Source organism: Egretta garzetta, unplaced genomic scaffold (assembly GCF_000687185.1).
Source record: "Egretta garzetta isolate BGI_Z169 unplaced genomic scaffold, ASM68718v1 scaffold91, whole genome shotgun sequence".
In the NCBI taxonomy this organism is placed as follows: Eukaryota; Metazoa; Chordata; class Aves; order Pelecaniformes; family Ardeidae; genus Egretta; species Egretta garzetta.
In genome coordinates, this window is record NW_009258661.1 from 1,900,267 (window position 1) to 1,916,676 (window position 16,410).

At 38.7% G+C, this 16,410-nt stretch overlaps 1 protein-coding gene across 2 annotated transcripts in view; it reads right to left on the bottom strand.

Moving 5' to 3' along the window:
- The window catches only part of ATXN7 (ataxin 7), a 63,053-nt gene that overhangs the window by 34,568 nt on the left and 12,075 nt on the right, over nt 1-16,410 (bottom strand). The window contains exon 2 of one of the 2 annotated variants that reach the window (XM_035903832.1): nt 5,665-5,769. The exons of the other annotated variant lie outside the window; for it this stretch is intronic. Coding sequence (XP_035759725.1) covers nt 5,665-5,769 — 105 coding nt within the window. The remainder of the gene's footprint in view (nt 1-5,664; nt 5,770-16,410) is intronic. 2 annotated transcript variants of the gene reach the window in all.

The following is a 16,410-nucleotide window of genomic DNA, read 5'->3' on the forward strand; positions in this document are numbered from 1 at the left end:
ACATTAGTGAACAGTGGACACTTAATTACTGAAACAAATTGCTTGCTGCCAAAAGCACGCAGGCCATAATGAAGGCTTATCCCTCCAAAACGCAGATGAGCTCAGGCAATCTCCTATGAGGGACCACCCCCCTAAAAATAAATACCCAACACAAAACATAACAACCCACCAAACAACACCCCCCCCCAGTCCTCAGGTCCAATCTTGGAATGAGATTCCAAGATTCAGTACATTCCTTTCTTTTCTTATCTGTTTCAAATGCTGCCTTGTACAGTTTATCTTCGACTTTCTAATCTGTGCTAAACGCTCTCTCTATTCTAAACAAGCAACATCTGCAGAACTTAAAAAAAAACCTTAAAAATATTAAATACTGATGACAGATTTTTCAGAACAATTAGCTGATGCCAAATTTGAGATAGCAGAAAGAGGGTAGGGCAAATTTATATTCAGTTCACAGTATCTCAGAAGAAACCAAATATGTAACGCTGCAGGGACTGTAATACTTAAATTACATATGATATAACATCTGAAACACAACAGCATATTAGCAGGGGTAGTTAACAGACCATTTATCCCAATTAAAATCACAACAAATATCACATGTTCTCTCTCAATCCAAGCACTTAACGCCAACACCAAAAAACCCCTTATGAGTAGCCAAAGTAGTAAACCTGCTCACTATAGGTGGGTGTGAGAACTGGCTGAGGGAGGAAGGAGCAGGGTTATACAGTTGATGAGGGAGATTCAGGAGAGACCTTACGCTGACTTGCAGGATGGACCCAAGTATGTAACACAAGAGAACATCTCTCTACCACCAGGGTCTGCCCCCTGAGTCTCTCCAGGCTGAGTATAAGGTTGTGGGCTGACCTGCTCTGTTCCAATCTCACAACCTCCTAGAAACCACAAAAGGCACATAAATCTGTATTATTATCCTATCCTTCAGGTTTAAACACGCACTGATCAGAAACTGGAATGCTTAAGCGATTCCCCACCAGTTCACAAGGCAGCTGCCAGCAATGCTCACACCACTGCTCACCTTTGCCACTGCATGCCAAACCTGGGGAAGTTAATCAAAACACTGGGCATAGCTTTTTTATGACTCAACAGCCCAACACGCTATCATCATCGCTTTCCAATACATTCTGTATTAATGGTTTTCACAATCACTACATGACTCATGGGTACTCTCAGTTTAAGTTTTACAGGTAGCCTTCATAATTATCGCTGAGAGTTTAACCCCACTTTACACTGACAGAAACCAAAGCACAGAGGAAACAAAACAACTCTGAAAAAAAAAAAAAAAAAAAGGAAAAATTAGAAGTGCAGAGGAAACAAAACAACTCTGCAAAAAAAAAAAAAAAAAAAAAAAAAGGAAAAATTAGAAGGAAGAACCCCCACATCTCTACGCTGATGCTACTTTCCACGCTGCTGAGCTACCTCCCCTCCTCTGAGCCACAAGGCAGCCCAGATGGTGCAGAGCAGCATCTCTCCTCAGACAGGAGGCTGATAACCACAGGGAGATGTGATAAACCCGTGGAACGGCTGAAATACCACCGAAAGGTCATACAGCCCGACAACCACGTCACTTCAGGGTTTCCATGAACAACCTGAAATAACTGTCGCGATGACTTCCTCAAAGAGCAACCTCTCGGTGCAGCACGGGAACCGTATCTAGCATGTTTTCGCGGGAAGGAGAGAGAAGAAATAAAAGGGACTCGGGCACATCCCGCTGTCTGCCGAGGGGGCACTCCTGAGGAGCATGACAGTTAGCAATTTGACAAAGTCATTTTTATTGTAACAATTTTATATATAAGAGAGGAAATTGTGCAGGGACTTAAGAGATACACACGATTTAAATACAGAGGGAGAGTCTACGCGGCATGGAAGTTGGAGAGGCTGGCACACGATCATCCGGAGAGTAGAGAAATACTCCAACTGGAGAAAAAGACTTTTTTTTCAGAATAGGTCATCACGATAAGCGCTCTCGGGTGCTTCACCCACAAGACTGAATGCCTGAACGTTACACCTTTTTTCCATCTTTCACCTCTGAATTCATCTTGAGCCACCCAAGGCAGATGCTGGTACCATGAAAGCATAACCATTCAAAAAGCTGCAGCAAGAATACTGGCAATAAAGGACTTAAATCCCTTGTCCAGCCCCACAAACAAAACAGCTGAGACCTGACAGAACAGAGGATTTGCCTTGAAACAACTCTCCTGGGCTGGCTGGCCTGCTCCTGCCCTGCCAGATCCCCAGCATCGCTGCCACCAGAGGCCAAGAGGCTGAAACCATTTGAGTGGACTGACAGCCACTGGACGCAGGCTAGAAGAGATGCCACAAGCAGATTTCTGATATCTCATGACAGTAGATTGCTTTTAAAAGCAAACCTACACATGGTGTTACGCATACCAAATACGTCACCGAGTTTGACAAACGAGCGATAGTATGTATACCAACTGTATAAATTATTAAAATGGCAATACATACTCCAAATGCATGCTTAGATTGCCTCAGAAAGTCGAATTTTGAATTAATACCTCTTCTAACCAATTAAAACACATGAAATATAAAAGTATCGGTTACATACAAAAGTCTGTGATTTGTATCAATAAAGTATGTTACTAAAAAGGTCAAATATTCTGATGAACAAAGTTACATTTAAATTATTTCTGACTACTTGTGGTCCAAGGAAAAAAGCATATGCCCTGCAAAGCGCTGTCAGCCTACCTAGGTAAGCAGTTTATTGCAAATATGCTTTGGAAGAAATTAATTAGCTCATTAGTTTTTAGCTCATAGTTTGTTTAGCCTTCCTTTGACAAAAGTGACATTTTAAAAGAGCCTATTCTACTTCAGAAAATAAAATCCCATGTGACAAGTTTCAAAGAACACCAAGTACAAGCAACACATACCACCAGGAGTTATAGAATATTTTAAAGAGATCATTATTCCTCTGGTAACAAAAATAACTTTAGAAGACCCCAAGAACATCACAAAGGTACAGCTTCATTGATGCACTGTAATTTTTCAGAGCTTGTTGGAAATAATCTCTCCTTTATCAGTCTCTGAAATAGTGCCACAAATAAAAGACCTAAATCAGGGAAAACTGACCACGATGAATCCAAAGAGTATTTTATTTTCTTGTTATCATGATAGCATACTTTTTGTTTTAAAAGAACTGTGTGTTTTGAGGACTTCAGCAATTTCCTTCTCCGGAAGTACACCATATTTAAACAAAAAAAAAAAATAAAAATACCCCCTTGCCTGGTAATCAATCACCTGCCATATATATCAGCTTTCACACTGAATTTGCTAAAGTGAGGGACAACTGCATCAGGATTTCAAGAATGTGAAGGCTGATAAAAAGCAAGGAGAGCACTAGCTCCACACAAAACCATCAGGTCAGCCTTCTTACCTTTCTGAGGCTATTAGTTTGGCAAACTAAGGTCCTTTAATGACATTCACCCCACCCAAGCCTGTTTTTCTCATCAGAATGACTCCGCCTGTTTCCTCTGCACGCCGCAGCCCTTGCGGAGCGCCTTCATTGTTCAGAACGGGCTTCAGAAATATTAAGAATAACCTTGTCCTTTCCATCCCCTCCTTCTACATTTCTCTCAAAGTATGAATCTGCCATTGATGCAAGGCTTACATCAGAGACAGTTTCATGTTAAGAGAACACACTCCTACAGTGTGATACAGAATGGGAACATTACGTTAGTATTTATTTTTTTTTTTTTTAAAATGTTTTCCATACATTCATTTTGTAGTTCCCTCTTCACTCTGTCCCTTTTAAATTGCAAGTAGTGCTTACAGAAGCATTTGAACTAACTTCTTGTAACAAGTTTAACACTGCTAGAAGGAGCATTACAACACCCCATGTTTTCATGTCCACGGTCAAGAAGCAATGCCATACCTGTTCAGTTCCTGAACTGCTTCTTCAATCTGCCCACAAGGCTGTCAGGCCAACAACTACAATTCTGGTTCCTACAGTACAGATACCCATTTGTCAGACAGTATTTGGAGATCACCTGCTCATTTCTGAAAGACAACCTAAAGTGCCTGCAGATATCCACTGCTCTCCATCACTACCAACCTGAGCCAGTTCCATATTACTGACCTCAAGATGGAAGATTCAATATGCCAACACTCAGAACTGGGTACCATCCAGTCCTCCCCCATAAATGTATTTTTAACTGTCCAAATCAATTTAATATGATATTTTAGGAGGACTTATTGGACATCCCAAACTGATACTCAGTGACAGGTGAGGAATCAGGCTGGCAAGGGGTGGACTTGCTCTCAGCTGACACAAAAGCTTATAGCAACTAGAGTAAGAAAAGCTGATGTCCTTCTGTTCTTCTGACTCCCTACAGCTCTGTAGACCTACATCCACAAAATTGTGGGTTTTCAAAAAATTTGATTACCACTGCCATCCATGGAATAACCACCAGACTGGTAAGAATTATGCCACAAGACCTATCAGATTCTTCTCCAAGACACTGCGTGACACAACTGCAGGAATCCAGCAGCAAGGGTAGAGGTATAATCTATAAGGCATTATAACACAAAAAACCCCAAGTGAGAGGTGGAAAGGATAAGAAGTTCACCCTCTGCATAGCATAGGAAGACCCCTTTCCCAGTCTCTAGGAAGACCCCCTTCCCAGCCTCTAGGAAGCAGAAGGGAATATGCCTTTTCTTGCCAAAGGGATGGAGTATTTAAGATGCAAGAAAAGGTATCCCTTGTTCTGAACACTAGAAAAGCCTCCCCACCCATATCCAGCATTTTCTATCCTTTTAAACACTGAGGCACACTCAGTAGGTGCACTGGGCAAGAAAAAAAGGGAACACATAAATACGTACACACAAGAGGGGGGAGGAGTACTTCAGAAGCTGGTTTGTCCATCTTTTTTATTAGCACTTGGTTAGAAGCCATCTCCTGAATTTCTCAAGAAACAAAAAGCTGAATACCCAAAACCTCCTAACCAAATATTGGCATGAAATTGTTTGAGATTCATTTCTAAGCTTGAGAGGAATATGAACAAGCACTGCCAACCTCCCCCAGTTAGGTTTGTAGGAAGCAACAGAGCACTTGAACTTGCATAGCACTTCACATTTTCTCATTCCTCTGTAAACACTGGCTAACACCAACCAACACAACAAGAGCTTCCTAGCATAGTTTATATACAAAACCATCGGACCAGTAAAACAAATACAGATTGATACTTCTGAAAATAAATAAGTAAGCTTACTGGCCACTGGAAGCATACTATGTTTTACAACAAAATTTGTAAGTTTAGCTTTTAGCTAAAGTTCACAGTTCACGCTGTGACAGAACCCGTGTAAAAATAATTTGTATAAAGAGACAAGGAGAAATGACACACACAGACACAAACACGCTACACCTACTGTCTGTGAAATACTCATATATATGTCATTCCAGAATTGAACTGTATGTGTGCAGCATTTCAAGAAGACATTAAAAAATTAAAAGGAACAAGATCTTTATGTAACTGCATTACAATGTATATAAAATAATTAAGCACAGGTTATGATCTTTGACATTATTTATAATGTAATGATCTATGTACCATCGATTAAAAAAAAAATTGCCAGGCTTAATCCTGATTTAACCTCACCCTTAATTATTAAAAATAGTTAAGCACTTACCATAATGTGATTGAAATGCCTGTGGTTTTACGACCTGATTACAGTGGTTACACATCACCAAATAGAAATCATCATGAGCCGGGCAAAGACCAAATATTGGCATATCTAAAAACAAAAAGACAAAATGGCATCTCTCAGCTGCTGACAATTATTGAAAAACAGTTTAATTACAGAGCCATGACACTAGTGTTGAATCATAATTTTAATACATTTGTATCAAATTTGAAAATGAGGCAAAAAAGAGCATATAATGCAATAGATAATTTTGTGCTGGAGTATTACAAAAGCAAAAATCTTCCTACAAAGATAAATGTAAAATGAGCGATTACTTGTAGAAAACATCTATTAGAAAACTGATTTAGGACTGATTATCTTATACCAGATGCAAGAATGTAATAAAAAAAGGCTGACTTCAAATGACAAACACAACATAAGAGGGGATATTTTACGTGTTCTGAAAGGGGTTTGGATTTTATACCAATTTCATTAAATGAATTCAAAAAACGAACTTTATTTTCTATTTAATTTTTTTAAACCATTTTAAACACACAGTCATTTACCAGGCAGTATTACATGCCTAATGGTTTTATTTGTTTAACAGTGCATTATAGTCCAGCCATCTGCTGCCAGAGATCTGTGTAACAACTATATAAGAGAAATAGAGATAACAGTATGTCAGAGCATGTGTGGATTTCAGAGATAACACACATACTTCCAGACTTTTATAATAAAATTAGTTTCTACAATTTTGTTTTTAAGAATACAGTTTCTTAAGAATATAGTTTAACATTTAGAACTGCATTCAGAGACTACTGGAGCGTTAAATGCAATATTTACTACACAACTTAAAGGTATATTACATTTATGTACATAACTAAAAGTGTTATTTGATCATTAGAAGACAAAAAATAAGAAACTGCAAACATAAGAGTATAAATTCATTATTGCCAAAGCATGTGGCTAAGGGATCTATAACACTATTTAAAGGTTTAAAACTGATAAGAAAACTTATTTTCTTAAAAAAACCCTCAAGTAATAGATTTATGTTAACATTAACTTAGAAATTAACTTAAACTTATTTACCTCCGTGCTAGAACTGACACCAGAGTTTTGTTTTAAAGCTACCAACTTGCCTATGTGTATTTTTAACAACATCCATCTTTTTGATCATTAACGGAACACCAGTTATGAAATAAATGGAGTGGGCTGCATTTTAAGAGCGAATGCGCCATAACCCAAGGTAACTGCCGGCCGTGCGATGCTGTCAGCCCCGTCGAGCCCCACGGACTCCACTTTGTTTCTTGCAGACAAAAGAACGTATCCGCACCGAACAGCTTCCAGAATTAAAGGGCTCCCTTTGTAAGTAAGCACCTTCATCACAAAAATTTCAGTACCTTTCTTTAAAAAAAATAAGGTCTATCCCAAGTTTTCCAAATACCTTATTAGTGCTACATTAAAATTAAGGGTGATACCTGCAATAACAGCTGCAACTGGATTTTGCAGTCGGACACAAATACAATGACCATTGACACTGGACATGGCTGTGACAGATCAGACCTACGCTTATCTAAAATCACAGGCACCTTCTCGCAACTGAGGTTACATTAAATAAATAATAGATTATAAAATGATTTGCACTTCATTAAGTAGCAGCTTTTACTTATTTATTAATCTGATAATTATATTTAAATAGTATTAAGACCTCAGGCACACGGAATATACTGCAAACTAGGCAAAACTGAGTAAATGTATGCTGGGGGGGGGGAATCAGACAGGAATAATAAACCTCTATTTTTCAATATCTACTCTGTGTGATGTAATATTAAGCTAGTTGGGGGGGGGGGGGAAGCATAAATTTAAACGTCATCACTAATATTCCATGCAGGAGCTCTCTGGGTATGCCTGCGTAAAAAAGTATCCACACGGCAAGCAAATACTCGAGGGTCACTTCCATTTGACTACTAATACACCGTGATGAATGCGACAGTAACAGCGCGCGGTGCCTGCTATTTCCATTGGTAATAGCACACAGACAGGTTACTCCCGGATAATGTCTAACGAACTGTAAATCCACACCCTGTAACCTGTTCTCACAGCCGTACCTTTCAGACAACACTGGATTCACAGACTTTACGCCAGCTTGTACAGAATGCGGGGAGGTGGGGGGGGAAATCATTAACAGGAGGAAAGGATTGCCTACTTCTGTGTCTCGTGCAAGATAAAGCACTCCTTGACACTAGTCCGAGACATCGTGCTCGCTCTATTTAAGTCCCCATTTGTGAGTATTTGCTGGCAATATGGAGCTGCAATTTTAAATGACAAGTGAAACGAATTGGCAGAACTTGATATAAACGAAAATGTTTTCCTATTTCAGTTTGGGGGTTCCAAGAAATCTGAATAATTTACATGCTTCACAGCATAAAGGATGCTCATCTTCTGAGTTTTAAAATCAACGCTCCAGGTGACAGAAAGCAATGCCAAAACACTAGGAAACACAGAAACTAATAAAGAACCATTCTTGACACAGGAAAAAACCCACCTGACACAGGAAAAAAACAAGGATTTGCCTCATACCCAAAATCATAACTGAGATTTCAAAGGAAGTCGTGCCCAAGGCTCCAGCCAGATCACACAAACCAAGGTAAGAGATCTCCTGCCCCCGCAGTACTCTCCGACAGCACCGATAATAGAGCAGCAGCTGAATGTAACCAGCAAGGGAATAGCGGGAAGGTTGGAGTCCTAAATGCAATTCCTTTTGTTTTCTCATATAAGGTAAAATAAACTATAGCTTTTTATTATCAAAGCATTTATTTAAAATAGATACAATCAAATCCTTTTCTCAGAGAAACCCGTAGGGCCCCAAATAAGACTGGAACCCAACTATGCCGAGCACTGCATGGACACGCGAGACCAGCCCACAGACTAGATACCAGGGGGCAAAACCCAGTGTCAGTGCTTCGTGGAGAGCTGAACGTTAGTTTTAACAACAGGTTTGGAACCGTGGGGAGCATGACCCAACCAAGACCACTTAAGAAGACTGGAAGAGACCTGAATCCACACTTCCCAACCCAGGAGCCTCGGGCGGGTAAGCTCCCACGTGTTTAACGTGCTTCACTGTTATTTTAGTTAAGCAGAGCAAGAGCAGGTTTCAGGGAAATCTTATTTCGGTTTCTGTGTTCCAACGGGGCAAACACCTATGCGGCGCTGTTATGAGAATGACAAATGAGACAGTGCAAGTGTTAAGAGAATATTATACAAAATAGTTCAACAAAACTTACGTAAGAAGTATGTACCAAAAGTAGGAGATGGATGCCCAATTTCTCTGTTTCCCTCCCCCCCCCAACCACTTAGGAAAGTTCACAAGTCTTGCAGTTGGTATTCTAACGTCTAATACTTCATACCCGTTTCATTTAATGACATGCAAATTCTCTATTTAAAAGTCTAATGAAGTTTATAGTATTTCACCAGTGTCATTTCAAACGCACTGTTCCTCCGAGTTTAAAGATTACTTTTTGAAATACTTCACTGTAAATGTAAAGCCTGTGCCTCTCAAGGAAGAGCCTAGCAACCGTGATTCATATGTTCCTCTTTCAAAGCTGGGCTCGTTTAACTCTCTCCATCTGGGAATGTTTTTCAAGGTCAAACTAAAAATTTAAACCAAGACCTCAAACTTTCCATTTATTTTTTCATAAATGCGGTATTTATACGGTATCAACATACAAATATTGTTATAGGAGCTGCTAGTTTCATTAATTCTATTAACACCATAAAGAAAACCAACTTTGTTTACCTCCATAATATGAAACCTCTGAATGTTGTGACCTCCAGAATTCACTTCTCCTTTCAAATGTAACTTAGTTACAGTGTTTTTAAAAAGGTAACTTTAAGTGAGATGATTGCTGTACTCTTCACCAAGACTAGAACAAGCCTGTGCCATAGGCAATTCTGAGATGTCTTAACTGCGTTATTTGCCAAGCACGTCATAAGGAAAATGCTTCTTATTTTGGAAGAGGCCAAAACAGCACCTTTTCTAATAAAAAAAAGGAAAAACAGTAATGGGCAATCTGGCATACCGTGCATCAGGTAACATGGAGCTCAGCATGTCTGCTCCGGAAAACTTCCTTAAACTGAGCTGCCACCTCCTCTTCTCCTGAGAGAGCACCTAATAATTTCTTAGTATTTTCAGCATTTTCTTTCAGACAGTTACACTACAGAAGTTCATGCTTGTGGTCACTGAAAGTAACCGTGTCCATGTGCTCTCAGTTCTATTACTTAACATCAGAGACGACAGAACAAATAAAACAGGCTAAATCATGCAGCTAGAGAACAGGTCAGCACTTTGCATTTACCGAGCCACCAGATTCAGTGACTGCCACAGCTCCGCTGCATAATTTTATTGGAATTTTTTTTTTAGCCCCCAAAATTTAACACATTTCCTACAAATCTTGCTGTCCCTTTTCAGACTGGGACCATTGCACAGTTGATCTATCCTAGCACCTAGTAAGATAACATCCCTTCTAGAAACAAAATGAAGTATCACCAAAAAATGTGAGGTCAAGAGCTTCTCCGGGACAGCAAACTCTTAGCAGAAGAGGGTAAAAGGAGCCCTAATCCTGGCTGTTTGCAGAGACCAGAACATGAGTTTCATACTTTGCAGAAGTCTGCTCACCACGACTGAAAAATACAAGGAGGAGAGTGAAAATTGAAACAGAGGAAGAGAAAGCAAAACCAGCAAGGGCAGAAGTGAAAGGGCAAAGAACAACCTCTATCAGAGTCCAGGCAAAAGAATAAAAAGCTTGATGAAAAAAAGTGACAAGAATACCTAAAAGTACTGCAGAGATATTTTTTAAGCCAGAACACTGCTAATGCTCACTTCTTCCCTACCCATTCTCAGCAGAAGCATCTGCTTATTAAGATTTTTTTACATCTGAATCTGATTTATCACAAATATGCACGTGGTGCTTGCCATTTGGTATAATTTGGCAATGGACATTTCATGCTGATGCCCAATGTGAACAGTAAAGTGTTTTGACTACAGAGATGCCTGCAGCACAGCATAACATGCCTTCAGCACAGCACCAACCTGATTATAGTTCCATAGTATTTTTAATCGCTATAGTTAATATTAAATGCATTAAACCGCGATGCCCTAGCCCATTAACTTTATACTCACAACAGCTATAACTCCCTATTATCTTTACAGCTCCTCAAACACAGAATTTATTTTTCTTTTTACTGGGGCCTGATCTAAATCCACCCTAAGTAAATGTACTGACTTTTGCTGATTCACTAGGCTTTCCATTAAGACATCAGGGAACTGTTTTGGAGGTACTACACAAGCAAATTGTAAATATATTCCATTATTTTGAAACGCTGCCAAATCTCGATTTTTTTGAACTATTTACTTCATGGACCAAGTTAGTTCAAATAGTGTGCACAAAAGCTATCTTGAATACATTTGCTCCGTACTAGTTGTGTTTTCTCTTCTTGTTAGAAGTCTTGATCATACCAAGGTTAAAATAAATAAATAAATAAATGTGAGTAGACTTTGTTTTAACTTAACTGGTAGATCTTTCTCTAAAGGCATGCTTTTACTAGAACTTTTCTTTAAGATAACTCTTCAGTAACATCTGAAAAAATTTCAAAGAGGGAACAAAAAGCACAGCTGACGTAACTTAAAACTAGCTGACATCTTGAAGGAAAAGAAGTTTTGTGCCACCTCCCATAATTTGCTTCTAATGCTTGTCCCAGCTACTGTCAGATCCTGTTAAAGTAACACAAATATTACTATTGTTTTACCCTTTATGGTTGTGGAGAACATTAATGTCATTTCAAAATCCGAAAGCAGACAAAATCTCCCAAGTTACTATTTTTAAGAGCTTGTGATTTGGGTGAAGAGTGGCACGAGGAGGGAGAAGGAAGGCGCCTAACCAGCCCTGAAGACCACGTGAAACAGCCTGCATCAAACTCGGGCGGATTTCAGACCGAAAGCTGAGCTTGGTTACAACCAGACTAGCGGCTTACAGTCAGCCCCAAAAGCTAAAATTCTGCCATGAAATCCACACATGGGGAATCCTGCTGGATCTCTTGCTGACATCAGTTGTCAATAACAACTAATTTTCAGGTGCAAGGAGGATCTTAGATGCAAGCCTGAGGCAGCAAGCTTTCTGCAAAAACAGCACCCCAAGGTGTCTTAACTAACATAGTTACCTGAAGCAAAGCTCCCATCAATTCTAAGTCATACAGTCCCCTATTTTAATGATATGAAACTGATATGGAAAAAAACCTGATCTAAGTTAGCATGTCAAAACTTACCTTCCATACACAAATACTCCATTTTCTGCAACTGAAATATTTTCTACACAATATTTTTCCCAACTATTTTCCAGAAACACTTACATGCTTATCACTCATGAACACACATGTGGTTTTATACACTTATCAATGTTGAAATGAAATTAAACTATTGGCATTTTTTTTTCTGTGTACTAAGCAAGATAATAATAAAAAAAGAATATTCCTAAACAGATATTGTGAACAAAATAACTAAAACCACATTATATTCAGAGTGCTCTGGTTTACACAAGTTTTAAACCAAAATAAGAGTTCTAGTAAAATATAAATACTTGAGGGTTTTCTGCAAAATTTCAAGTAATGAACACTTACGTATTAATAGGACACAAGTATTTTACAAACCATATGTGCAGGCATAACAAATTTGTGCTTGCGAAGAACATATGCATAATCAAATAAACCAAACACAAAATGATCAAATTTACATACAGAAACACTTTTTTCAAAAATTTGTCCCATAACATTTGTGCTCATGTTGCCTCAGATACAAAAGAACCTTTTAATAACAAAGTAAAGCAAAACAAATGGACATTCCCATACCCGAGCTGTTTCATTTAGGCTCAGAGGGAAGCATTGCTGAAGTATTTTCTGCAAGGTTATCTATTTATTAAATTCCTTGCCGACTCCGGTCTGTCCATTAAGTAACTTACATTTTTTGCACATACAGCTTTGAAAGCCCAGCTGTTTGAGGAGATGTTTGAAAGGCGCAGCTCTCCTTGGGTTCTGAGCACAAGTGCATGAACTTTGTTTCACCGTGCAGTTGTTGATTGATCGGATGAAGGAAGGAACAGCTGAAGACTTGATTAAATGTTTTTACTTCATTTCCCACTTTGGCAAATATACCAATTACACAGTATTTTATCAAAGTCCTAGGAATACCCGAACCTCAAAGTTTTGGCTGAGAGAAATGACTTTTACTTCAAGACCAAAAAACTTCACAGTCTAGTTTAACTAGGTACAGGAGCTGCATTACGAGATTTGATCGGTCATAAATCTTTACTAGCATTACAACACTTTATCTCTTAAAAGCAGTCTCCTCTCTGCCCAGTCTCCTTTCCAAACTCAAGATGGTCTATTTTTCCAAAGCTACGGTTCTGTAGTTTTCACTTTGCTTTCCCAAATTCAAGGCAGAATCTTGCCCGGTGAAACCTGAAAGGGTGAAGGAGGACCTACCTCTCCCAGCTCAGTTTTTCCGTGGGTTCAGCCATTGCTGCATTTCCAAAATCCCATCCCTTGCTCCACCCCCTCCAGCAAAAAGGTTCACCACATGCTGCAGGCAGTACCGCTCCTCTGTCCATACCCAAGTGGCAAATCCAAACACCCGTCCTTTTGCAAGGTTACGAGCACACGGTCCCCGCAATTCTCCTGTAGCCTTTCCTCTCTCTCTCAGGATGCAGAATGCAACACTGACAGTCGCTGCATCTCCTGTCCTCTAAAATTTAACAGTCTTGGAAAATTTCTGCATCGTGCCCACTGATAAAAACTGAGCAGCAGATACCAAAGAGCAGTGTGTCACGCACACGTGCACCTGCAGCCTAGCATGCAGCTGGGAGTTCTAATTTTAGGCTCCCAAGATTTGAATGTTCCTGTAATTATATATAAAACACATATTGAAGCAGACATCTAAGCATTTAGTTAAATTCTTTGTATACGAATTCAGCCACACACAATTAATCTTTTAGAAAATCTAACACAAAACATATGTCAAATTGTTCATTTGAAACTATTAAACAGTTTTTCTATGTTCATTATTCAGAATAATACAAAATTTCACTGAGCAAGTTTACAGAAGATTGTCTGTAGAAAGACAGATTAATAAATTTCTCAATGAAACACAAGTAGCATACTTAAAGCTTTCCAAGAGATGAAAAAACCTCCCCCCTCCCATGCATTCTGTTACATCAGGTTTTCATCAGCAATTTGAATGAAGTCAGTCATCTGCAAAAACTATTCACATTTACTCCTTAATTAGTTTTCAGAGTTGAAGATATTTTAAATTTCTCCAGCCAATTTGTATGGTATTACATAAAAGCTGAACATACAATTTGTCATATAAGAAATCTTCTAAGTCATGCATTATTTTTAGGTGACATGATCTCATCGTGCCACTGCTATATTTTAGCCAACAAATTATTTGTTTATGTGGCAGACCCCCCTATTTGTTAACATACCTAAACCTAAAATCCCTTAAGGAACCCTCAACGCCAAGTTTAATTTTGTGATTATGATACAAGAACAGAATTCAGGAAATAAACTTGGGGTTTACATAGTAATATTAAAAATCTGGGGTAATTTAACATGAAAGGGTCCACAGAAACACTTCAGTTATTATGCAGAGAACCAGGGTCTATTATGAGGAGGCAAAAAGTGCTGGTCAAGCCACTAGGCACAACCATAACCTCAATTAAAATTAACTATATGATCCGGAGAATATTCTGAACTATATCTTAAGTCATATGCCCCAAAACACGCTACTATTATGAATTGTTTTAACATCAACAGGTTCGGTAGTTTTCTCCTCCTTCACACACAGCACTCCGTGTACTTTGCAGCAGCTGTAGTAGGAAAAAGGAAGTTTATTTAAATCCAAACTCACAGTTTACATAAAACTGCTCATTGCAGCAGAAGTATTTTGATACGTCGTGACTGCAAATGGTGAACGTGTTCCAAGCTCCTCACCCTTTCCCATCTCTCATCTAGGCCTTTGAGGAAAAAAAATTTGGCATGTGTGGTTTTTGCCATCTTTCCCTGTGTAACTGTCCACGTCACAGCAACGCAACTGGGTGCTGGCTGTGTCGGTGCCTAGGAAGTGAGGAAGTAGAGCGGTAACAACCATTCACTTACAGATTTACACATTTTTCTTAGTAACTGAGAACTGGAGGAATACAACATACCCATGACTATATCTTTGGTGATAGGAGGAAACAACAGAACTTAGGAGTAATAAAACAAATAAGCAAAAAAGTGACATCAGAAATACCAGAATTAATACAGTCTTTAAAAATATAAACTTTTTCAAAACCAATACAAATGAGGACTAGAGACAGTTACGCATCTCTTGCATGATGACATTACTGTAATATTCATAACAAACCCATCATCAGTTAACACATGAATTTTCCCTGCTACATAGGGCATGCATAGTGCTCATCTTTCAACCTTCTCTACCCTCTCTCCTGCTGACCATGGCCCCGGCTCCTGTGGGGTACCAGCGCGGCATTCTCTAGTTCTGCAAAGACAATGCACCTCTGCACAAAGAACACTGCATACATTTTACATCATGCACCTGATACCTCAGGGAGCAAATCAGCATATGCAAAAAAAAAAAATTTAAGGAAAATAATACAGACGACCTGTCAACCGAATTCTATTTCGGTATTTTCTTTTCTTAGGCAACCCAACTACCTAAAGCCACCCCACCCCTGCCACTCCCATTCTCCATGCACTGGAACATCCACTTCAAAAATAAGGCTGTTTCAATCGTGTCTAACACAGCTATAAGGAAACTGATGCCTGTCAATTTTCACACACCAACTTACATTTCTCCACCCCTCTCAATTTGGCAGACACTAGGAGATCTTCCATCGAAATTTACTTCCTTTACAGATTTACCAGCAGTTGATTTGATGCAATTAAAAAAAAAGTTGCACAGCAACAGGCATATAAATGTACTATAGCAAAAAAAAAAAAAAAAGAAATCCCAACAGCACTGTGATATTTAATAAGATTAAAAGATAAAGTGGAAAATGAAACAATGTTTTTGTTGTTATAGTGCAGTAAAAGAGCTAACCCACTTCTTAATGTATTTGAACACACATGTAGCAACACAAAGGATTTTAAACTTGGCCATTACATACTTTAGACAAATATGACCGAGTATTTCAATGATATGGCTGAGGAACCAGTAAACTGTAAGTCTTTACTTCTCACAAATGATTCATTCCAGCCTGTACAGAGTCCCAGTCATCAGAGCTTCTTTTCCAAGAGGGGACCTATCTATTCTTGCTATCTAAATAGGTAAGCCCTGAAGAAAATCAGGCTACCTGTTTGCAGTATAAGGTCAATAATTCCACTGCTGGCCATTTGTGATACAACACAAACCCAGTTCAGCCTAAAAACCTCTTCATGGTAGAGACTTTTTTTTTTTGTAATTGTTATGGAATTTCAAATTCTTCTAAAGAAGAAATTTAGGTCTTGCCTTTCCATGTCATCTCCCTTTTAGAACAAGCCCATCACTATCCTTGTTTCAAGATGTATTTCTTCACTGTTAAGAGTAATTTGCCTTATTTTGGGAGCTTGCCTTCACAAAATTTTCCAGAATTCCATCTCCAAACATTATACATAAAATACATTATATCTGTTACAGAAAAAAAAAAAAAAAAAAAAAAAAAA